This window comes from Ranitomeya imitator, chromosome 3, assembly GCF_032444005.1.
Source record: "Ranitomeya imitator isolate aRanImi1 chromosome 3, aRanImi1.pri, whole genome shotgun sequence".
NCBI lineage: Eukaryota > Metazoa > Chordata > Amphibia > Anura > Dendrobatidae > Ranitomeya > Ranitomeya imitator.
Window position 1 is genome coordinate 454,489,061 of NC_091284.1, and position 25,836 is coordinate 454,514,896.

The 25,836-nt window shown below is 42.5% G+C and overlaps 1 protein-coding gene across 1 annotated transcript in view; it reads left to right on the forward strand.

The window, feature by feature from the left end:
- Window positions 1–25,836, forward strand: part of LOC138670246 (S-adenosyl-L-methionine-dependent tRNA 4-demethylwyosine synthase TYW1-like) — a 348,450-nt gene that overhangs the window by 77,909 nt on the left and 244,705 nt on the right. Inside the window, exon 8 of the mRNA XM_069757420.1 lies at window positions 4,783–4,909. Coding sequence (XP_069613521.1) covers window positions 4,783–4,909 — 127 coding nt within the window. The remainder of the gene's footprint in view (window positions 1–4,782; window positions 4,910–25,836) is intronic.

Sequence of the window (25,836 nt, forward strand, 5' to 3'; positions counted from 1 at the left end):
ATTTGCTCTTTTGAATTTGACTTGAGTGCTCTATACAAAAATACTGTTTCACTTGATTCTTTTTTTCAGGAAAAATTCCACATTATGTTCTTTAAATTTCATGGGTGCCAATAATGATAAGCAGGACTGTGCCTGGCAGATGTGTTACTTCTGACAAATGCTTGTTAGTTGAGCTTTTTAGGTTCACTTTTTTCTAGCTCTTGCTTATGTAGAGTATATGAGACTCATCTGTGTGTATTCTGGCATGATTTTCTTTTTCCCAGCCAATACTGTAAACTAAGCGTAGTTCTATTTGACATCACATTTGTTTTCTCACACAAGCGTATGAAAATGGGAATTTATATTAAGGGAATGTGTATGAGGATGAATATGACTTTGAAATTCTCCGAAGTGTGTTTTTCAGCTTAAAATCTGCTCTGTGTCCTGATATATTTAGAGCTGTTCTGTACTTTTATTTATCATGTAGTTTAGTAAACAAGAGCCAAGAACTTGGTATTACGGTGGATTTATAGCGAGACATTAACGCTTCCTAATATTTACTTCTAGCTGTCACATAGATGTCTTTTCCTGAAATAGAAAAATTGGATGTTATAAAATACCGCCAACCTTTTTTCAGTTATCTGTAATAAAGTAGATACGGTTTATTGAAGCTGGCTGCACCACAGAACCGCAAATGGGCGATATTTTTCATCCATTGAAACGTGTGGTCTGACTTCATCTGTTTTATCAAAAGAACTGTGGTCTTGTCGTTCCACAGATGACATATTATAGATATGGTCCATATTTATAGGTTGCATCGATGGGGTAAACCGAAGATACCACCTATAAATTTAAAAGTATAAAATAGGGTTGTTTAAGTTTTTTTTTTTTTCTGTTAAAAATGTGAAGGGGTTAGTCCAACGAATAAATATTACATTCATTTGCTAACTCGCACAAAACAGCATTTATTTAATGGTAATCCATCAGGAAATATTTGCCATGTAATAAGTAGGATATGGAGGCTGAAACCAAGAATTCAGGGATGTCACTAGTCAAAGTGCAAGCTGGTTAAGAACTGTGAAGCATTAATCACCAAGAGATTAACATTGCTGGACTTCACTAGTCAGGCAACACCCCTCCTGTGATCACCTCACTGCCCATGGACATTGTATATACAGAGCTTGTTGTGGGTGGGGTTAGCCTTCTAAATCTAAGGCTGCTTTCACACATCCGTTTTTGACGATCAGTCGCAATGGACGGATCCGACTAGCTGATCCAGCGAATAGGATCCTAAAAAAATCAGAGCATGCTCAGTTAAAAAAAAAAAAAAATCAGTTGCCGGATTCCGTCATTTGATGGATCTGGCGCCATAGGGTTCCATTCTAGCAAATGACGGACGGCGAAAGTTACTATGTCCGTTATCTCCGGCCACCAGAAAAACTATTTTAGACGGATCAGGCGAAAAAACGGATGAAACGTGAGGCCATCCGTCGCAATCCATGTCTAATACAACTAGATGGACTTAAAGTCTTCCTTCAACCTTAATAACTATGTTTTAACATATTTATTAAGTTTATGAGGAAAAAAAACAATCCGGCGGCAACTTTTGCCTGATCCATTTTTTTTCAAAATTCACCGGATTGTGACTGACTGCAACAAACTGATGTGTGAAAGCAGCCTAAGAGCTCTCATGATGTCAGAACTGCTGCACCCAGTGACCTAATTGATACATTGTTGGATTCAGGGTCTCTGTACCTGCATCATGGTACTCTCACATGTGGTAGCAAAACCTGCTGACAGATACCCTTTCATTGAAAAATATTAGTGTCTTGATCAATGATCCACAATCTCTCTTACCTTGAGAGCTAAACTCGGCTCTGACAGAGGGTTGCAAGCCACATCCAGAGCCCCCCCGAATAGTGACATCCAGCTCCTGCCTTTCCCACACTAGTGACACCCAGAGCCCCCATTATCTGTATAACGACAACCAAAGCTTCTCCACAGAAATCGTACTGAGGCGGTATACTTGCATCTACGGCTTTCCACCTTTGCATAAATCGTTCTCACCACACTCACATCCGGTTTGATGTGCCCCCTCTATCTGGCAATATAATCCTGTGTCCAGCTTAGCACTTACTCAATTTCTGTCTCCAAGGCTAGTATATACGCATCCAATGTTGGGTTATTCACAGAAGTCACCATCTGTAGAACTGCTCTTCATGGCTGTTTGCTAGACCTTGTGCTAATGTACCAAGTTGGCAGACAGCTGCGACAACACATCTGTCCCTTGAGCCACATGAGGCTTCCTAAACATAGACTTGAGGATCCCTGGTCTAGATATAGTTGTTGCTTGTTAGGACACCTGGGAAGAATGAGGGGATTTAATTGCAGCTTACAATCCTCCTTCAGCATGTGCAGCTATAGCGGGACACCTGGCTCAGCAGGTAGTCCAACCATACCAGGTGGTTCACCTAGTATCCAAGCTCCTTCAAGATGACGTCCTGCGGAGCCCACGCTGTGGAACTTTGTCCACTCCGAGTGGAATTTCATGAGATTTAAGGAAGAATATGGAGTTATTATACGTCCTAGCTACACAGGGATTACATTTTCACGATCTCTGGAATGGGCTGTACGCTTTTCAGGGTTTCTAGCACCCCAGGGCGGAGAGTTAAGGAGAACGGCTAGTAGAAGCCAGATAGGGAAGCCATGTTTGGTTTCAGAGCATAACTCTGGCCCGGCGGGAGTCGATGGCGCCAGAACTGTTGCACTATACCCTTCCATTGAGAAGTTAGGACCCTTGATAGGTTTAAGGAGTTTTGGCTTCAAACACCCAGGAGAGGGGGGGATAAGGCCCCTCCCGGGGGCATAACGGGTGTTACCAACCTAGGGAATAAATGCTACAGCTGCCATGTGCTGTTTCTTTGTCATGCTTGCTGTTCGCTTCTAAAGGTGTGTGTGTGTGGGGGGGGGGGGCGGTCAAGTAATGTGCTGGGAGGAACCGGAAAAAGCTGGAATGCCCCCATGCTGTCCAGCACACATGGTGGAACATCAAACCGGTAATTGACATGATTTATCTGCTTAATACATAAGTTATATCACCTGTATCTGCATATCTGGTTGTATACAGTACAGACCAAAAGTTTAAACACGCCTTCTCATTCTGATTTTTTTGTATTTTCATGACTATAAAAATTGTAAATTCACACTGAAGGCATCAAAACTAATGAGTTAACACATGTGGAATTATGTACTTAACAAAAAAGTGTGAAACAATGAAAATATCTTATATTCTAGGTTCTTCAAAGTAGCCGCCTTTTGCTTTGAAATGTGCTTTGCACACTCTTGGCATTCTCTTGATGAGCTTCAAGAGGTAGTCACCAAAAATGGTTTTCAATTCACATGTGTGCCCTGTCAGGTTTAATAAGTTGGATTTCTTGCCTTAAAAATGGGGTTGGGACCATCAGTTGTGTTGAGCAGCAGTCAGGTGGATACACAGCTGATAGTCCTACTGAATAGACTGTTAGCTGCTTTTTTCTTGCCATATAACAAATTCTAAGTAAAGAAAAACATCATTGCTTTAAGAAATGAAGGTCAATCAGTCCGAAAAACTGGGAAAACTTTGAAAGTGTCCCCAAGTGCAGTGATAAAAACCATCAAGCGCTATAAAGAAACTGGCTCACATGAGGACCACCCCAGGAAAGGAAGACCAAGAGTCACCTCAGCTTCTGAGGATAAGTTTATCCGAGTCACCAGCCTCAGAAATCGCAGGTTACCAGCAGCTCAGATTAGAGACCAGGTCAATGCCACACAGAGTTCTAGCAGCAGACACATCTCTACAACAACTGTAAAGAGGAGACTTTGTGCAGCAGGCCTTCATGGTAAAATAGCTGCTAGGTAACCACTGCTAAGGACAGGCAACAAGCAGAGACTTGTTTGGGCTAAAGAACACAAGGAATGGACATTAGACTAGTGGAAATCTGTGCTTTGGTCTGATGAGTCCAAATTTGAGATCTTTGGTTCCAGCCACCGTGTCTTTGTGCGACGCAGAAAAGGTGAATGGATGGACTCTACATGCCTGGTTCCCACCGTGAAGCATGGAGGAGGAGGTGTGATGGTGTGGGGGTGCTTTGTTGGTGACATTGTTGGGGATTTATTCAACATTGAAGGCATACTGAACCAGCATGGCTACCACAGCATCTTGCAGCGGCATGCTATTCCATCCGGTTTGCGTTTAGTTGGACCATCATTTATTTTTCAACAGGACAATGAGCCCAAACACACCTCCAGGCTGTGTAAGGGCTATTTGACCAAGAAGGAGAGTGATGGGGTGCTACGCCAGATGACCTGGTCTCCACAGTCACCCGGCCTGAACCCAATCGAGATGGTTTGGGGTGAGCTGGACCGCAAAGTGAAGGCAAGATTGTTGGAAGACCATTCCCGGTGACTACCTCTTGAAGCTCATCAAGAGAATGCCAAGAGTGTGCAAAGCAGTCATCAAAGCAAAAGGTGGCTACTTTGAACTTAACCCAGTTCTTTATGTCCTTGAAGGTTTTACCCTTTGTAGCTCTCTGGTAAAGTTATACAACAGTAGGATTATGCTAATTTTCTCATGATATATCACATAATCTATGATAAAATTATATTGTTGGACATTATTCGCATCTGTGATTTAAAGTATCTGATTGTTTCTCTACTTCATTGTGAAACTCGACTTGAATAATGCAACTTTAAATGTATAAAAAGCCAGTAGCTCCCTTTATTTAAAAAAAAATTATAATTAGTTACTTATTTTCATTTCCTTAGAAGGATCAAGATATTGGCGGAGAGGCAGGAACTGTGGGAGGCTCTCTGAGAAACTCCGCCAAGAAAGCAAATGAAGAACCTAAGGAAATGATTACGCCTGCCCTCCAGGAAGCCCTGACTAAGCAAGGTATGTCAAGCATGAAAACTCCATACATGACCTGTCCAAGACGCATACACTGGGCCAAGTATCGAGGGTGCCAGTGTGCTGTGGAACAATCTCTTGTACTTTTGTGCATGAGACAAATTAACAAAACATGAGTTCTCTCATTGAAAAGTAGAACGTGTGTGGTAATCTGGTGATGGGCTTTTTCTCAGTGATGCTCCCCTCTGCTCCAACTATGACTACCGTCAGACAAACTTCCTTTAGGTCTTACAAATATAGGATGTAATTGGTCAGTCAATAATTTAATCGGTCGTACGAGACGAGAGAACAATCAACAAGCTGTCCACCCATATAGCCAGAAGCATTTGTGAAATATGGCTTCCAGATTACATTAACCCCATAATCCCATATGACGTACTATCCCGTCAAGGTGACTTGGGGCTTAATTCCCAGTGACGAGATAGTACGTCATATGCGATCGGCCGCGCTCACGGGGGGAGTGCGGCTGAGCGCGGCCGGGTGTCAGCTGACTATCGCAGCTGACATCCGGCACTATGTGCCAGGAGCGGTCACTGACCGCTCCCGGCACATTAACACCCGGCACACCGCGATCAAACATGATCGCAGTGTTCCGGGGGCATAGGGAAGCAACGCGCAGGCAGGGGGCTCCCTGCGGGCTTCCCTGAGACGATCGGTACAAGGCGATGTGCTCACCTTGTACCGAGCGTCTCCTCCCTGCAGGCCTCGGATCCAAAATGGCCGCGGGGCTACTTCCAGGTCCTGCAGGGCACGCCAGATCGCTGATCTGACACAATGCTCTGCAAAGTGTCAGATCAGGGATCTGTCACTATACAGTGATGTCCCCCCTGGGATAAAGTAAAAAAGTTAAAAAAAAAATTTTTTTTAGATGTGTAAAAAAAATAAAAATAATAATCCTAAATAAAGAAAAAAAAAATATATTGTTCCCATAAATACATTTCTTTATCTAAATTAAAAAAAACAAACAATAAAAGTACACATATTTAGTATCGCCGCATCTGTAACTACCCGACCCATAAAACTGTCCCACTAGTTAACCCTTTCAGTGAACACCGTAAAAAAAAAGGGGCAAAAAACGCTTTATCATATAAATATTGTATATTTAACTTTTTAAACTTTATATTCTTCACAATACATCCATCCATATGTATTCTATAGCAAGACACTAGTACCTTTCAATTGTCTGGGACTACCTTTGTTTTTTAATTTTAAATAAAAAAAAAAAATAGGAAGAAAAAGCCTATTGACTTAATAAATCAGATGAGTAAAAGCGGTCCCAAGTGTCCCTAATGCCTCCCCTTAAAAGCCAACTAGAAATTCAGCTCTGAACTTCCCCGATTGCTGTACTAAAGCGGCATCCCACAACCCTTCATGACCCATCTTGCTGTTAAAGAGCATGATCTCGCACATATTCACAACAAATCCCTAATGATATGCTCTTAATCTTGACGGAAGCTTACGGAAACCTAGTAGATACCTAAGTCATAATTATAGTAATAGTGACAATCCATCATCTCTCCCTTTGCATCATGTTATATACCATGGCACATAAAAATACAAAAACTGTAATCCTTGTTTAATATACGAAGCAGAAAATGCCTTTGTATACGAATACATTGAATGTACTGTTTTTAGGAAGTCCTTTTTAAAACCGGTTAATTTTTTATGTGAAAGCAAGAGTTTTGTGAAAGTATAGGTATTTTAGTTGTACAGACTATTTTCTTTCCATTACACAGTAATACTGTGATTTAATAAATCAAGGTAGAGGTTTTAAATCCTTTTTATGATGCGTGAAATTATGTGCTTATTCTGGTTAGATGGGGATTAAAGTTCACAGGTAATAAAGTGTCTCTTTGGTTTGATAAAGAAAGAGAGATGGTCGAACATTAAGTGATGACATTTTATTGCAAAATTGCTTCACTGCTGTCAGACGTGGAGTTAGTTACCTTTTTGTGAGTTCGAGGTTATCCTGGTGTAACGATTCGGAGAAGAACCCGAGAGTGGACTCTCTGGGTTGTGACTTTAGAGCCCCCGAGGATGAGCGGACCAGATGGAACCACCCCCTATACAGGGAGCGTTAGGAGCAGGCCCAAGGGGGGTGGAGACACAACAGCTGGAGCCAAAGGGACGGCTACTAAAACAAAAGAGGAAAGTAGATAGAATGGAGGGAACTGGAACAGGAACGGAAGAATATATGTATCTGGAGACTCAAAAGAGGGACACGTAACCACGAAGCTGCAAAAGAAACAAAGAGAAAAAACTAGAGAACTGGGTTACAAACAGGAGGGGCTGAGAAACGGAAAACTAGCGTAGGACTGGGAAAGGACAGGTATGATAGGGTCACGGGTAAGACAAGACTGGAAAATAGGGCAGACACAGCGGAGACCAAGAGTGGGCAAGACTGGAACACTGAGAAGGCACGGCGGAGACACAGGGCTGACAAGGCAAGAACGTGGGGCAGGCACTGCAGAGACACAGGGCAGACGAAGCAGGAACGCAGGGCAGGCACGGTGGAATCCGTCGGTGGTTTCATTTGAATTATGTATTTCGAAGATTTAGATGGAAACTCTGTAAGTGCGGATCCCTTCACATCAGGTATCATATTAAACAGCACCACAGTGCTATTATGCCCATGCATTATGTTTAGGGCTCAATCCTGCTGGGGTATTGGCATACAGAAGGAATTGTGCAACACTTTGTACCATATATTTTTCCATATTAGCCCTTTTGAAAATTAAAAATTTGGGACAAAGCAACATTTTAGTTGGAAAAAATGGTAATTTTTCATTTTCACAGCCCAATGTTATACAATTCTGTGAATTACCTGAGGCTTAAAATCCTCACTACACCCCTTGATAAATTGCTTGAGAAGTGCAGTTTCCAAAATGGGTTCACTTGTAGGGCGTTTCTACTGTATAGGCATGTCATCTATTCGAGCCAAAATGGCACTCTAAAATTCATGTACCATTCATGCCGCCTCAGTCCTCTGTGCCCAAACAGTACAGTTTGTGACCACACATGGGGTATCGTTGCAAACTCCGGAGAAATTGCACAACAAGTTGTGCTGTTTCTTCTCCTACTCTTGGGAAAATGAAAAATTTTGGGCTACAGCAACATTATTGTGGAAACATTTTTTTTTTCATTTTTTGGCGTCCCTGTTATAAAATTCTGTGAAGCACCTGTGGAGTCAAGATGGTCACCGCACACCTTGTGTAATTTCTTAAGGTGTGTATCTTGCAAAATGGTGTACCCTTAGGCCTTAATTGTTTTTTGGACTTTCTTTTGTTAGCATCAGGTAATGTTCCAACAATAAAGTTTTAGGCTCAATTCATCAAAGCTTTTATGCTAAAAGTCAGACATAAAAGCTTTGAAAAGTCACAACGCGCAACGTGCAGCTGCGTTAAAATTTTACAATTTAAGGCGTTCTAAGTCTATTGTCGCATAGCTCAGAAAAAGTGGGTGGGGCTGGGGAAGAAATGGGCGTGGCAACCCCTGCTTATCAAATTCATTGTGAGCAAAGACATTCCCTGCCCAATAGAGACATTCCTTGCTCCACAAATTTTACTCTCCTCCACAAAGCTAAGCTTTGGGCGAGACACACATGAAGGTGGTGCCAACCAGTTGTCAGTTGCTCGTGATTTTTCAAGAAGCCTGTGCCTCTCTATAAATCGGGAATGCCCATCTCCAGTACTCCTCGTGAAAATCGCTAATCTTGATGAATCGGGGCCTAAATGTTGATAATTGCATACTTTCTTTTCTCTCATCAAAAGTATGTTGGAGGCTACTGTGATATTAGAGTGGTTGGTTAAAAGTTGTTTCAATGTGACTGACTTTCTGGCTCACTTATTGAATCAAGTTAGACAGCCAGCCCCCTTAGGCTGTGTGCACACGTTGCTGTTTTTTCGCATTTTTTTTCGCGGTTTTTCCCTATAAAAACGCTATAAAACCGCAAAAAAAACGCATACAATAAGCATCCCATCATTTAGAATGAATTCCACATGTTTTGTGCACATGATGCGTTTTTTTCCGCGAAAAAAACGCATCGCGGCAAAAAACGCAGCATGTTCATTAATTTTCCGTTTTTTTTTGCTGATTTCCCACTCCAAAATGCATTGGGAAGTGTCCGGAAAAAACCGCATCAAAACCGCGGCAAAAACGCATGCGGTTTTCTTGCGGATTTCTTGCAGAAAATGTCCGGAATTCTCAGGAATTTTCTGCGAGAAATCCAGAACGTGTGCACATAGCCTAAAAACGCTATAAAACCGCAGATAATCTGCATACATTAAGCATCCCATCATTTATAATGGAATCCGCAATTTCTGTGCACATGATGTGCGTTTTTCCGCATGAAAAATGCATTGCGGAAAAATAATGAACCTGTTCATTAATTTTGCGTTTTTTTCGCGGATTTCCCACTGTCTAATGCATTGGGAAATGTCCGGGAAAAACCGCGGATTTCATGCGGAAATCTGGCAGAAATGTCCGGATTTCCACAGGAATTTTCTGCATGAATTCCTGAACGTGTGCACATACCCTTAGAGTATGTTACTAAGAAACACAGAGAAAGTGTCGCAGGCAAGCACTCTGCCACAGAATGAAACCAGGAGTGGAACTCCCTGAATGGCAGACTGGTGCTGGTATTAAAGGTATTGAGACATTAGGACAGCTATCATAATGAAAGTATATTGGGAGGTTAGCAATTTCAAACACATTGAAGGAACACTTTTATTTGGCAGGACACCCTCTTTAACCCTTTCATGCCACCGCCTGTTTTCGCCTTTGTGGCCGGGCCAATTTTTACAATTCTGACCACTGTCACTTTGCAGCACTTCAACAAATCCCATTGACTCTGAGATTGTTTTTTTTTTTTTGTTTTTTTTGTGTGACATATTGTACTTTATGATAGTGGTAAACTTTGTTCAATATGACTTGTGTTTATTTCTGAAAATATTGGAAATTTGGCAAAACGTTTGGAAAGTTCACAATTTTTAATCTTTATGCCCTTAAACCAGAGTTAGGTCACACAAAATAGTTACCGTAATAAATAACATTTCCCACATGTTTACTTTACATCAGCAAAAGTTTTGAAACCTAATGTTTTTTTTGGGGTTAATAGTTGATCAGCAGTTTAAATCTGCACCCTACAAGGTGCTCAAAACCACATTCAAGAAGTTTATTACCCTTCAAGTGCTTCACAAGAATCAATGGAATGTGCAAAGAAAAAAATTAACATCCCCCCCCACCCCCCTCCCCACACACACACACACACACACGACCCCATTTTGGAAATTAGGGCCCTCAAGGACTTTATCTAGATGTGTGGTGAGCACTTTGAACCCCCAAGTGGCTTCACAGAATTTTATAATGTTGAGACGTGAAAATTAGTGAAAAAAAACATTTTCCCAACAAAGTTGTTTCAGCCCCATTTTTTTTTTTTTAATTTTCATGATGGTACAAGGAGAAAAGGAATGCCAAAATTTGTATTGCAGTTTTTCCAAAGTACGCAGGTACCCCATATTTGTGGAAAAACAACTGCTTGGGTGCATGGTAGGGCTTGAAAGAGAATGAGCTGAAATAAGTTGCGGATACCATGTCACATTTGAAGAGCCCCTGACATAGCAAAACAGCAGAAACCTCCACAGGTGATCCTATTTTGTAAACTACAGCTCTCAAGGTATTAATCTAGGGTAGTAGTGAGTATGTTTAACCCTCAGGCGATTCACAAACTTGTATAAAATTGGGCCGAGTAAATTAAATTACAATTTTTTTTTTCCACTAAAATGTCACTTTGACCCCAAGTTTGTAGTTTTTAAAAGGGGTAATAGGAGAAAACGAACAATACAATTTGTTATGCAATCTCTCCTGAGTAGTTCAAAACTACTTTTTAGGCTGCACTCATTTGATGGGGGCATGTCACATTGGCAGAGCCCCTGAAGTGACCCCATTTTACAAACTACATCTCTCAATGAGTTCATCTTACGGGTGCAGTGATCATATTGACATCACAAGTGGGTCACAGAATTTTATATCTTTGGGCTGTGAAGAAAAAATAATTACATTTTTACCACACAACATTTTTAGCCCCAGATTTTACATTTTCATACTGGGAAATGGGTAATAATTTGTCCCACAATTTCTGCTGAGCTTTACCATACCCTATATGTGGCTTTACAGTGCTGCTTAGCCACACAGCAACACTTAAGAGGGACATAGCATTATTTGACTCGTGGAGAACAAATTATTGTAGAATAGTTTCCGTACTCCTTATAAAGAGCCCCTAAATGCCAGAAAAGTAGAAATCCCCCAATGTTAAGTGACGTCAGTTTGGAAATTACACCCCTTTGGGAATTTATGTTGTGATGATTTTGACTCCATTAGTGTTTTCCAGAAACAAGCAGCAGTGGATTTTGCTGAGTGAAAATTGCAAATTGCCAACGCTATAGTAACCAGTATGTTGCAGTCACCAGTTCCTTATGCCCAACCCATGCTTCTGGAGACATGCAACCTTAAATTAGGCAGGCACTCATCACTACAGAAATGTCAAACATGTGGACGCTATATGTGGTTTAGACACACTGGGACTCAGAAGGGAGGGTGGCATTTGAATTTGGAAGCTCAGAATTTCTTTTAAAGGGGTGAGGAGTCATAACAGTTTTCCAGAGCCTTTGTACTAGTAGTAACGTGGAAGCCCGCTATGTTTCTGTTAACAGATGATGGACCGGAGTGAGGGCTTGCTTTATTTTTTGTGGATTGAGTTGAAGCTTTTATTGGGAACATTTTGGATAACGTTTGGGATCACATTTATCTGGCGCTCTACGCTGAGCACTTACTTTGGGGTTTACATCTAAATCTGAGTGACGGGATTCAGATGAAACTCCCCAAGTGATCCATTCACTATAATGGAGCAGCAGAGTTACGCTGGACTTCGTCTGGCCTCTATTCAGCGGTGTCCTTTTCAGAGGTGCACAAAATTGGCAGACTGCGCTTTTGTGTATGACTAAAAAGATAGATACCACTGGATCACAGGTCCTGTGGCGTCCATAGTGCGACCATATGCCTCATTATAGGGAATCTTCTGTCTGGCGTTCCATGTGAATAACGTATTTCAGAGATTTACACGGAAACTCTGATGTAAGCGCTCAGCGCAGAGCGCAGGATAAATGTGCGCCGAGCCATACTGCGACCTTTGGGAGTCAGAATGAAGAAAAAAACAGATGAATTGATTTTGTTTTACGCTGTCTCTTGCGCAGAATAAGTGATTAGGTGACTTTATTCTTCAGGTCGGTGCGTTTACAGCAATACCAGATTTATATCTGGTTTTTATGTTTGGCTGCTGTCACACACTAAGGCTATGTGTCCACGTTGCAGAAATGCCTCGGAAATGTCCGCAGCATTTCTGCAGAATTTTACGCAAGCGTTTTTAGCTTGCAGAATGCTTGCGTTTTCCAAGCGATTTGAAGCATCGCTTGGAAAAGTGATTGACAGGTTGGTCACACTTGTCAGGCATAGTGATTGACAGGTTGGTCACACTTGTCAAGCATAGTGCTTGACAAGTGTGACCAACTTTTTACTATTGATATTGCCTATGCAGCATCAATAGTAACAGATAGAAGGTAAAAATAATTTTAAAAAATATGGTTATTCTCGCCTTCCGACGGCCCCCGATCTCAGCGGCGCTCCCGGTATGTTCCGTTCCCAGGGTTGCGTTGCGCGAAGTACCTTTGTGATGTCATGGTCGCCTGACCACAACGTCATCCTAGGTGACTTGTGGAATGCATCCCTGGGAACAGAAGCCGTCGTGTGCACCACTGAGAGCCGGAATTGTTGTGGACACCTGTCGTGCGTTATGGAATGTACTCCGTGAGGAGTTTATACCCGTACCCACCGTGGACATGTGGCGGGAAATATCAAAAATATTTTTGAACGTGTGTGATTTTCCAAACTGTTTAGGGGCGGTGGATGGGAAGCACATCCGCATTGTTAAACCTGCCAGAACCGGATCTGAGTTTTTTAATTATAAAAAATATTTTTCGGTAGTGCTCATGGCAATAGCGGATGCGGAGTGTCGCTTCATCGCCGTGGACATTGGAGCTTTTGGCCGTGGCAATGATTCCCAGACCTTCAAGAGCTCGGATATGGGCCGTCGGGTATATGGCAACAATTTTAATTTTCCCCCTCCACAGCCTCTCCCCAACACTCAAGGCCCACCGCTGCCATTTGTTATGGTTGGGGATGAGGCCTTCCAGATGTGTGAAAATCTCCTGAAGCCCTATTCTAGTAGGGACTTGGACCACACTCGCAGAATATTCAACTACAGACTGACCAGGGCCAGAAGAATCGTAGAGTGCAGCTTTGGCATTCTGGTTGCTAAATGGCGCATTCTTGCAACAGCCATCAATCTAAAAGTGGAAACAGTGGACGAGGTGGTCAAAGCCTGTGTGGTTCTACACAATTATATAATGGCTAAGGAGCGACCCCACATTGAACTTGATGAACCAGTTTCACACCCATTGCCAGATTTTCAGCATCACCCGATGCGGTCAACTGCAGCCGTTGGTCTTATGCGGGACCAATTTGCGGCCTATTTTGTGTCCGATATTGGACGGGTTTCATGGCAGGACAATGTTGTTTAAATGTCCTGTTGTATGTTAATGTTTACCAATTATTAAATACTGATACAAATTTTTCTAATTAATAAACTTTTTTGTATTCACCAGGTCTCCTGTCTTTTTCCTCTCTAAACAAAGGTTGAACAAAGATGGGCAGTAGATATGTATATCATAATTTGTAATCCAAAACCAGGAGTGGGTGATAGTTGATGAGGTAATAATTAGATTTTTTTAATCATAATTGACCTCTGTTGCACTCCCTATTTTGGTTTACAAAGAATGATATAAACACGCATACTTATAATAATGTAATCAGATTTAAATTTATTTATTGGTAATCTTCTTGACGTCATTGTGTCAAGACTGGCACGCTCTCTATACCCGTCAAGTCAAGTGTAAGAAATAATGAATTCATGATGAACATATACATGATCATGAATTCAAAATTTCTTACACCTGCCCAGGTGAGGATAGATAGTTAGCGTGTGCCAACCATTGTCCCATCAGTTTGACAAACATTGTCACATAATGTGCTATATAGAATATGGTGAATATACAAGTCAGTAATCAACTAAACAGGTCAGGTGTCTATTTTGACATCATCTGACCGGTTCAGTTGAGTTCTGAACTTGATTGCCACCATTTTCTCTTTGTACAGTGACACTACACTAGTTAAAAATTAAAAATAAGAGTATGGAAATAACTACTATTTTTTTGGCCAACTCATCTGTATACTAAAGAAACACATATAGATGTTGTCTGGTATTTTATACTACTGGAGATATGTGTAGGCCAAAAGAATAAGTGTGTGACGAAGTTTATTGGTGTGTATTGAGAGCGGTGAAAGACACAATAAACCAAACATAATTGTTGCAAATAAACTTTTTTTTTATTGAGGAAAAACAAAACAAATTTATTTTTTGGTACCGCGCCGGGTTGAACCACGCCGGCTTGGGGTTGAGTGACGTAACTGGGGGGTATTCAGAACTGAAGCCTGGCTCACTGTGGAGGAGGCAGAGGTGGCAGGAGAATGGGCAAGAAAACTTGAAGGGTCTGGATGTTCGGGGATGGGGCTTAAAACATGAGGGGCTTGAGACACACTGGAAGGTTGAGACACATCGGTAGGTGATGGGGGAGGAATAATCAAAGTTTTTTGTTTTTTATGCGTTTTGCCAGTTTTCCGTTGGGTTTTCCGGGTTGGGGGAAGTCTTCTTGGGCTAGGTTGTAAAGTGTGTGCGGGTGACACGTCAGGACCCGGCTCCATTGTGGAGCGCTCGGCAATGTCTGAGTCCAATGGGGGGAAAGATAAAGTCCCTCCTGGGTCCTGGTGCCTCGTTGGGGGGGGGGGGGGGGGGGGAACAACACCCTCCCAGGGTCCTAGTGCATCGTTGGGGGGGGAAACAAATCCCATACCAGTGTCCTGCTGCATTGCTGGTGGGGGGGAACATAAAGCCATGGATGGGTCCTGCTGCATCGGGGTGGGTCCTGCCCGGAAAGGTATGGCTTGGTCGTGCTGCATCATGGGGGGCCCGGTGCGATACGCCATGGATGGGTCCTGCTGCATCGGGGGTGTCCTGCCCGGAAAGCAACGCCTCGGTCCTGCTGCATCAGGCTGGGTCCGGTCCGATATGCCAGGCCTCGGTCCTGCTGCATCGGGGTGGGTCCGGTCTGATATGCCAGGCCTCGGTCCTGCTGCATTGGGGGTGGGCCGGTCCGATATTGCATGGATGGGTCCTGCTGCATCGGGAGGGTGCCGGGCCGATAAGCCACGCCAGGGTCCTGCGTCATCGTGGTGTCAGCGGAGGGGGTCCAAGCCGGAGCAGCGGTCGTCACGGTGGTGGCGGTGGGATGTCCAACAGCACTCGTCATCGAGTTGGCGCTGTAGTGGAGTACACCTGTAGAGGGAATAGAGGTGGCCGTGCAGTGGTATGCAGCAGAGGTAGGAATGGTGTTTACTTGTGACAGTGACGGCACAGTTGGATATGCCGCACATTACGACTCTGACTCTGCTGCATAGCCTGCACAAAAGCAACATTGCAGGCCTGCATCACACTCAGCTGGAGATCAGGGCTAAGGTGTTCCGACATGCCCTGTTGGATTTGATTAAAAATATGATGAGCTGGCTTCTGGAGGTCGGCTTTCACTTGATCAACGCTTTTGGCGACATCCTGGATGCGGCACTCTAACAGGTTATGGGACACATCCATTCTGTCACCTAAAGCCTTGATAGCTTCGTGTAAAACCGAGCTCAAGTGCAAAAACTCGGGTATGAGGGACCTATCCGAAGCCCTCTGTCGCTGCCGGGATGAGCCCGCAAAAATGGGTGCAGTGAAAGAGGACTGCAAAAGGGGAAGACCTGATGGGCCAGCCCCCTGGTCTCCAGTGAGTGTGGAAGACCCACCTGGTGCTGCGCTGCTGGATGGCTGGGACGGGTCCGTGGCTGCCGGCTGAAGGACCGCTCCAGAACCTGTGGCGACAGTCGTGCAGTGTGTGCTGTGAAAAAAGAAAACAGAAAATTAATACCAAACTATAACAAGACGGTACATCCTGTGGAATTAAAAATGACACATTATGTCAATGCAATACAACCGGAGGCATGTGAGAAATACTTACGTTCTCATGAGAAGGACCGGTCTCAGGAAGGCCAACACACGGTGATATTTGTAGAGCCGATGCCTTGCTCCGGAACCACTAGCTGCACTCTTCTCTGCACGCAGGTCCTTGTTGAAGCGGTCCTTCATGGAACGCCAACGTGTTCTTACTTTGTCCACTGTGAAATAACAATAAAATATAATTGTCAGAATAAGGACTTTTGGCCGTGCTCTCGTGACTGTGTGTGATGACAAACTACGAAAAGTTTCTTTCATCACACACAGTCAAGAGAGCATGGCCAAGGTCTGTTGCTTCACACTACCGTGCAATACTTACCAAATGCATTACGGACCCGTGGCGGGGAATTCTCCCAGCCATCCCACAACGCTTGGGCCACCTCACTCCACAAACGACGGAGAACACTATTGACGGCGTGCTGTTGATCCCGGCTGTCCCACAACAGGACTCGCTCCTGGACCAGACTGATCAGCAGGTCATTATCAATCCGGTCGTCATCCCGTTGTGAAACCTAAAATTAAAAGAAAATCATTTAAGTTTGCTCAACCACATTTGGAAAAAAAAAGACCCGAAGATGAGAAAGGGCAGGAATATGAAAGACAACTTTCAGAAAAGGATGATACAAGAAAAATGTAAAGAAAAACAAGGGTACAGAAAGGAAGTTAAAAGAATATTACAATAAGGACAGTCTGCCTGGTATACATACCCGCTGCCGTCTTCCACCTGGACCTTGACTCCGCTGCTCAGTACCTCTCTGTCCCTCAGTTGAAGTGCTCTATAAAATAAAAAAAAAAAATTGCCTCATGTGTCGATGTGACAGTCAATACTTACCAAGCTGACGGACAAAAAAATTACCTCGCTCACGTGATCCACTTCTGATTGCCGTGGCTGGAACTCCTCATCAGACGAAGAAACCGGAGAAGACATTCTGATGCGTGTTGAAAGAAAAAAATAGAAGAAATTAGGACATGTAGATCCAAAAAATTGAAAATGAATGCATTGGCTAGGATATACTCACATTGCTCTGTGTCTTGTCCAACAATGCGTCCGGGCAGGGTGCTGTCTTCTTTGGAGTCTGATGAGAAGTGACCAGAAACTTCCCCCAACCTTCCTTTTACAACCCTGCTGCTATGGGGGAGGCTTATCAGTGTCTAGACAACCTTATCTACAGTTAATTCAATCTTGCCCAAAAAAAACGCATGCGTCAAAAAAACGCATGTCCAAAAAAACGCATGCGTCCCCATTGACTCCAATGCATTTTTTGTCCCAAAAAAAAGCATGTAGACGCATGCGTTTTTTTGGTAAAAAAAAACGCCCCTCAAAATACTACAAGTTGCATTTTAGAAAATGAACGCATGCAGTTAAAAAACGCATGCGTTCACAAACGCGTGCAAACGCGTACACCTAAAAACGCATGCGTTTTCAATGTTAAATATAGGGGAAAAAACGCATGCTTTTTTTTGTAAAAAACGCTGCAGACAAAAACGCAAGTGTGAAACCACCCTAAGCATGGTGGGCATAGCCACATGCGTAAAGTGAGCGTTTCAATGCAATCCTATGGCTGCGGAATCGCCGTGATTCCGCAGAAATAATGAACATACTGCGCATTTTACCGCTATGTGATAACGCAGAGGGAAAATCCACAGCATGGGCACAGCAACTGCGGAATCCCAAAGGATTGCATTGAATGTGGTTTTTAAGCGTTGTGTTTCCACTGCGGCAAAAAGCGTGGCAGAAACGTATAAAAAATGCAATGTGGGCACACAGCCTAAAAGAAGCTTTTTATTGCTACATCACCATGTTTTGAGAGCTATAATTTTCCCATATTTTGGCTGACAGTCATATGAGGGCTTGTTTTTTGCAGGTCGAGCTGACATTTTTATTGGTACCATTTATGGGCACATGACACTTTTTAATTACTTTCTGTTTTGATTTTTGGGAGACTGAACAAAAACCAGCAATTCAGGAATTTTAGGGTTTGTTTTATTGCTGTTCTGCATGTGGTAAAATTGATAAGGCAGTTTTATTCTTCGGGTCAGTACGATTAGTGATACCACATTTATATAGTTTGTTTTGCCGCTTTTTCACAATAAAAAGTATTTTATAGAAAAAATAATTTAGATTTTGCGTCACTTATTCTGCAAGCTCTTAACTTTTTTTTTTTATCTTTCAGCTGTTGGAGCTGTATGGCGGCTTGTTATTTTGCGGGAAAAGATGATATTTTCATCGCTACCATTTTTTTTAAATTTGACTTTTTGATCGCATTTTATTCTACTTTGTTTGGCAGCATGATGAAAAAGCAAAGGTTTTTGCTCAGTTTTTTTTTCGATTTGTTTTTAGATAAATATATGCATTGGTTTAATATATATTTTTTTTTTTTTAATTTACTTTGTGATTTTTTTTTTTTTCTTTTTTTAATGGTTTGAAAACATTTATTTTTACTTAGTCACTGTATGGTACTTAAATTTTTGCTTCTCTGTTCACTGATCTCATACAATGTAATTCATATGTATTGCATTGCATGACAGCTGACAGTGTTACACAGGCAGATCGCTTGTTAGACTCAGCTGCTGGCTGAGTCTAACAAGCCACTGCAGCAGGCAGACCCCGAAGACAACACGGGTGAGTATAGCAGTGGTTTCCCTCTGCTATCTTATAAATGCCACAATCACGGCATCTAGAAGATAGTAAAAGGTTAACATCATTGGGACCTGATCTAATCAGGTCCCGAAGATGTCGCCTGTTAAAGCTACCACTCTGCACAGGGATTGCAGTGCTTGCAGGACCCTGGGGGTCCTGAGCGCTGTGAGACCACTGACCGATTATAAAAGTCGGCGTTTACAGAGCCCAGCAAGCGGTGACGTTTATGTGACGGGGGAAGGTTGGGAAGCAATTAAATAATAAAGTCCATAGAAAAATAGAAATTGTATTTGCTTTGCTGTTACATGGTTGCCCTAATCTTCTGTAGTCAGGAGCACGCTGCTCCACTGCCTCTTGGTTGACAGCGGTGATTTGCTCCTGCAGAGCGACAATTTACGCTAACTGCTTGGCTGCACCACCGGCCCAAACTGAGCACTTTTCTAGGCTGCTGGCAGATGCTTTTGTAGAAGCACGTAGGGACTGTAGCTGGCAAGGTGTAGTCAGATTCAGAGTGGTGCTTGCAGGCTCTGAGGCTAGGTCCCCACGATGAGTTTTTGGTGAGTTCCAGCACAATGTATGGGATTTAGAGAAATCTCATACCCACCGTGTTTCTTTTTTGTCCAGCCTAAACTGATTGCGGTGTGTGTTTCAAATCCGTAACCTGTCAATTTCTCTTTAGGGTATGCAGAGTTTTATGTGCACATTTTTTCCCTAGACTTGCATTGGGTGCGGAAACTCATAAAACACATGTAATTTACGCGTGACTCAATCAATAAAGTGTTGTCAAAGCCAAACACCAGGAAGTATCAAAAACAAAGCAGCTTTATTTAAACCCTTTCTGACATTGGGCGTACATTTACGCTGATGTCGGACTCCCTCCCTTTGATGTTTGCTCCGGCAGTGAGCCCACATCTTTCCCGACACTTGTCAGCTGCAGAACAGTCGCAGGTATAATCGCGATCTGCCCATGGCTATTAACCCGTTAAATGCCGCTGTCAAACTCTGGCAGTGACATTTATCGCGCGCTTCCTGCCATAGGGCCAGAATTCCGCCCATCGGTGACCCCAGTCACGGGAGTCATCGGTGGGTTGGCATGACAACCAGGGGTTTCCTGGAGACCTCTATGGTGGCGCTTGTAGCAAGTTAGTAAATCTACACAGGTGATCTGATCATCGCCTGTATGTAGCAGAGCCGATTGGGTTATGGCAGCTTCTTGTCACCCATGGAGTCTATTGAAGCATGCCAAAAGTTTAAAAAAAAAATTACAAAAATAGAAAAATATAAGTTTAAATCACCCCCTCCACCCCATTCAAAATAAAACAATAAAAAAAAATCAAACATACACATATTTAGTATCGCCGCGTTCAGAATCGCTCAATGTCAATAAAAAAAAAAAAAAGGATTAAACGTAGCAAGAAAAAGTCAAAACGCCAGAATTAAGTTTTTTTTTTTTTTTGGGGGGGGATCGCTGCGACATTGCATTAAAATGTAATAACGGGCAATCAAAAGATGGTATCTGCACTAAAATGGTATCATTAAAAACTTCAGCTCGGCGAGCAAAAAAGAAGCCCTCACCCGACCCAAGATCACGAAAAATGGAGATGCTATGGGTATCGGAAAACGGCACAATTTTTTTTTTAAAGAACAGTTTGCCATTTTTTTTTCACCACTTAGATAAAAAAGAACCTAGACATGTTTGGTGTCTATGAACTCGTAGTAATGGCAGGTCAGCTCTAGCATTTAGTGAACCTAGTAAAAAAAAAGTCAAACAAAAAACAAGTGTGGGATTGAACTTTTTTTTTTTTTTTGCAATTTCACCGCACGTGTTAAGGTACACAACATGGTAAAAACCAATGGTGTCGTTGAAAAGTACAACTCGTCCTGCAAAAAACAAGCCATCACATGGCCATATTGATGAAAAAAAGTTATGGCTCTGGGAAGAAGGGAAGCAAAAAAACAAATAGCTCTCATCGTTAAGGGGTTAAAGGAAACCTGTCACCAGGTTTGGCCGATATGAAATGTGGCCACTGCCTTTCAGTGCTGATATACAGCATTCTATATTGATGTATATCGGCCCCAACCTGACCTGTAAGAGAATAAACATTACTGTAATTTTACTCATCTCTCTGACCTTTCCCGGCGCCTGCGCACTGCAGTCCTTTGCTCTGTCCTCAACAGGGCAGATAAGTACGCCTGCGCAGGAGCGCAATGCCGGCGAAACTCTGTGGATGATGCAAGGAGGAGGACACTGATCATAAGAAGATGGGAGGTGCTGGACCAAGAAGAGCGACACTCATTGGATCAGACCGCCCCCAGGTGACTATAATAAGTTATTTTTCTTCTCTTACAGGTCAGGTTGGGGGCTTATACATAGCGTTATAGGATGCATTATAGGATGCTGTATATCAGCCCTGAAAGGCGGTGGCCTCATGTCATATCGGCCAAGCCTTGTGACAGGTTCCCTTTAAAATTATGGCACACCAACAAGAGACATAAATTGCAGCATGAATGACACACTAAAAACTCCATGTAAATAAAACACACTAAAAAATGCATGTAACCTAATTGGCATACTAGGGGCAGAAATGGCGCAGAACATCGGTAACACCAACAACTCGCCAGATATATGGCCCGGTCACGAAGGGGTTAATAAAAGTTTTCCTGGATGACCTATTGGGTTTACAATGGAAATTTCTGGTGAGCCTAGGTGTACTGGTAGAAAATGGGGCACAACCACATGTAATTTTATAGTTCCTGATTCATTGAAGTGTTTTTGCTAGAAAACTATTGCAGAACACTAGGAAAAGTTGCAATCTTTTTTTGCAATACGAGATTAAGGAACAGTTTTCGGAATTTTGGCGCTTTGCGTGTGGTTGAAAAAGCGCTGTAAAAGTGGGCAGAGCTAGTAAGCGGCCAAAACTGTGTAGCTATCCCCACATGTTAAAAAAAAATAAAAAAAATAACCAATTTTAATCCATAAATGTTAATCCAGTCTGATTGGAGTAGTATTTCTGGCGAGGTGTAAGGGATTTCACCCTACTGAGAAGATGTGATGGACGCCTCTTAATGCATTCAGCACAATCCCACTCAGAGGACCCTTAATGTCTGGCTTGCCCTACACCAGTACTGATGGATCTGCCCTATCTAGTCCGTAACGGGTTTTTCCATGAGATTGGTAGCGGATAAAACGTGATCCCTGTGCCTAGAATTCGGGTACTAGTCTTTGGCTCCTCTCTAGAGCAGCCAGTAACATTGATGCCTCGCGTCTGCCATTTGCCATGCTTGCGTCTATCCACGTGACACCTAAAATGAAAGGGAAGCAGTCACACAATTCATGCTGCCCGAACCACGGATTACACAGTTGCAGGCTGGCATGGTTTTCTCTGAAACGCTGTGACATTTTAGAGAAATCAGTTTGTAAAGCGGGGAGGAACCGGAGCAGTTTACTGATGTCCCCGGCCGGCTTCTCTACATATTAAATTATGCAAATGTTTTCCTGGATCAACTTGTCAGTGATTTGGGGAATTTACATCATGTTCAGTAATATCTGCAAAATTCAGGAGTCCAGGGTCTTGTGCTGTTGTTATAATCTCATTATAATCATCTCCTCGTTTTTTTTTCTCCCCCATTTAGATGTAATTTTCATCTGCCGTCATTTTTTCTGCTCACGGTGATGACACCTGCTTGTGTGATTTAAATGATTTTACATCAATCACTTTCAACCAAAGCAGCTGCTCAGTTATGGAGGGAATTGTAATGCAATTCATTTTCTTTAAAAAAAAAAAAATTGACTTAATTGCATAGTCCTGCGTCTGTAAGTTATATAATAAAATATACAGTATTGAAACCTTTAGTAGTATTTAAAGGGATCCTCCAAGGCTCTGTCTCATAAGGATAGTGTATTTCTCTGCCAGTAAATGTGTGGTAGTATTTCTTACATTTTGGTTTGCTGTGACTTTTGTGTGTTATGACAGTCTGCTAATCCTTCATTTTTTATTAGATTAATTTTTTTTTCCCTACATGGCTATATAGATGGTGTATTCGTTAAATAAAAAAATATTTACAATGTAGAATAACCTGATCTTTTTTTCTTTTCCTAAAGTAAAGTATTGAATGTTGTCAATTCTTCAATTTTTTTTTTTTACCAACAGCGACCAATGACGGCGCAGCTTTTATTTTGCTAAAGCAGTTTAAGAAATGAAAACTGAGCACTGGATCCTGCCGGCAATAAAGACAGATTTTCTTTTAGCCGGTTTTGGTAAATGAGGCCCTTGTATATGATTATGGGCCAAAGGATGAAGGAAAGGTGTCGGAAATTATATATTATCTGATTCACAGGTGACATGGCCATTGGTATTCAGCAGTCATTATTCAACTGATAATGCAGCAGGGAGCTCATTCCGTAACATCGCTCCATGATGCAAGTTTGATTCTTCTCCGAGTAACCCCATGACCCTGCACTTTATCAAGCAACGTTCATGACTGAGGCACAAATCTGAGCATGGCAGTAGCAAATACATTTGACTATTGCACAAAAATGAGCCTAAATGTAGGTTGAAAATGAGTAGAACAAGTAGACTTTTGCACGTTGCACTTTGGCTCTCCAATTTTAAACAACTTGCTTTAAACCCCTCGTTATGCCAGATTCATAAAAAATATTGTTGTAAAGTTGGCTTAATTTAACAGTAGTGTTCGCACCAGGCCAGTAAATAACCATCCCAGCTAGTGTAGAAAATGTTTTACTAGTATATTAAGACAGTCAGCTCTCAGACTGTATCCCAATTGGACTGGATATTCCTACGTTACCTGGCATGTTAGAAGTGGGACTAAGGGTGCAGTTAGATGGCCGTAACGCGCACGACGATCGCATCCCTATTCTCGGACTGGCTGTCTGCTCTCCTTACACAAGCCTGACATCTTGTATTTCTATGCAGCTGTCACGCTCTGGTCAGGACAGCCGATGGCCAGTCCGAGGATTGCGATGCCGCAGTCAGACAGCCGTTTAAGTGTGGGAGTTGCAAAATGCCAGAAACTCACATTCCGTAGTGTGAAATGCACACACTGATTACCTACACAGTTGTCGTAAAGACAAAGGATTTATATACACTTATCAATAATCGAGAATGAGCATTTCCACCAACACCCATTTTCCAAAAAACAGTATTTTTGGATATTCAAAATGCTCGATCATATGATGAAATATTTTTTTTAATCAAGATTAAATCTCAATGTTTTAAACAGGACATGTCCTACCGAGAGCAATGATATTTTTACAAACAAAAAAATGAATGTTCTGCTCACAGAAGTGTGGTCATCTGTCCAAATAGGCGGGTTTTCCTTTTTCAATAAAGTGGACCCCAGATGCTATAAAATTACTAAAAATAGATCAGGTACTCTTCCTGCCCAGGTCCAATGCTGACACCATGCAACTGATCACATTAATCACCATTGTAGCTTGAGCTTGGCGGCTGTCCACATCACCGCTTCATCTAGGCTCAAGCAGCAGCTATGTGCTGACCTGGGCTATTCAATACCTGTATTTTTTTAACCCCTTAATGACCACCAATACATCTTTTTACTGACGTGTGATATGGGATAATAGCATTCTCACAGGTGACAATCCTGCAGCTATAAGCTGTACACTATAGCTGAAAACTTGCTGCATCAACCATGATCAGTGTTGGCACCAACTATGGCCGTTTAAACCCTTAGGGACTACAGCACCTAAATGGTTAACATTGTGGGGGCTCCCTCTTCAACCCCATTGGCAACCTCTTGATGATGTGGTCCTGAGGTTTGTCATCACAATTCATAGCCAAATAATGGCCTTAGTCTGCCAGCTATAGTGACACGTTCAGAAGTTGGCGACATTTAGGTGGTTAACCCCTTACTGACCTCGGACGGGATAGTATGTCCGAGGTCAGCTCCCCTGCTTTGATGCAGGGCTCCGCGGTGAGCCCGCATCAAAGCCGGGACATGTCAGCTGTTTTGAACAGCTGACATGTGCCCGCAATAGCAGCGTGTGAAATCGCGATTCACCCGCCGCTATTAACTAGTTAAATGCCGCTGTCAAACGCAGACAGCGGCATTTAACTACCGCATCCGGCCGGGGGTGGCCGGATATGAGCGCATCGCTGACCCCCGTCACATGATCGGAGGTTGGCGATGCTTCTCCATTGTAACCATAGAGGTCCTTGAGACCTCTATGGTTACTGATCGCCGGTAGCTGTGAGCGCCACCCTGTGGTTGGCGCTCACAGCACACCTGATTTTCTACTACATAGCAGCGAACAGCAGATCGCTGCTATGTAGCAGAGGTGATCGGGTTGTGCCTGCTTCTAGCCTCCCATGGAGGCTATTGAAGCATAGCAAAAGTAAAAAAAATATATATATATATGTTTAAATCCCCCCCCCCTTTCGCCCCAATCAAAATAAATCAATAAAAAAAAAAAATCAAACCTACACATATTTGGTATCGCCGCGTTCAGAATCGCCCGATCTATCAATAAAAAAAAGCATTAACCTGATCGCTAAACGGCATAACAAAAAAAAAATCGAAACGCCAGAATTACGTTTTTTTGGTCGCCGCGACATTGCATTAAAGTGCAATAACGGGCGATCAAATTAACGTATCTGCACCAATATGGTATCATTAAAAACGCCAGCTTGGCACGCAAAAAATAAGCTCTCAACCGACCCCAGATCATGAAAAATGGAGACGCTACAAGTATCGGAAAATGGCGCAATTTTTTTATTTTTTATTTTTTTTTTTTTAGCAAAGTTTGGAATTTTTTTTAGACATGTTAGGGGTCTATGAACTCGTAGTGACCTGGAGAATCATAATGGCAGGTCAGTTTTAGCATTTAGTTAACATAGCAAAAAAGCCAAACAAAAAACAAGTGCGGGACTACACTTTTTTTGCAATTTCACTGCACTTGGAATTTTTTTCCCGTTTTCTAGTACACGACATGGTAAAACCAATGATGTTGTTCAAAAGTACAACTCGTCCCGCAAAATATAAGCCCTCATATGGCCGAATTGACGGAAAAATAAA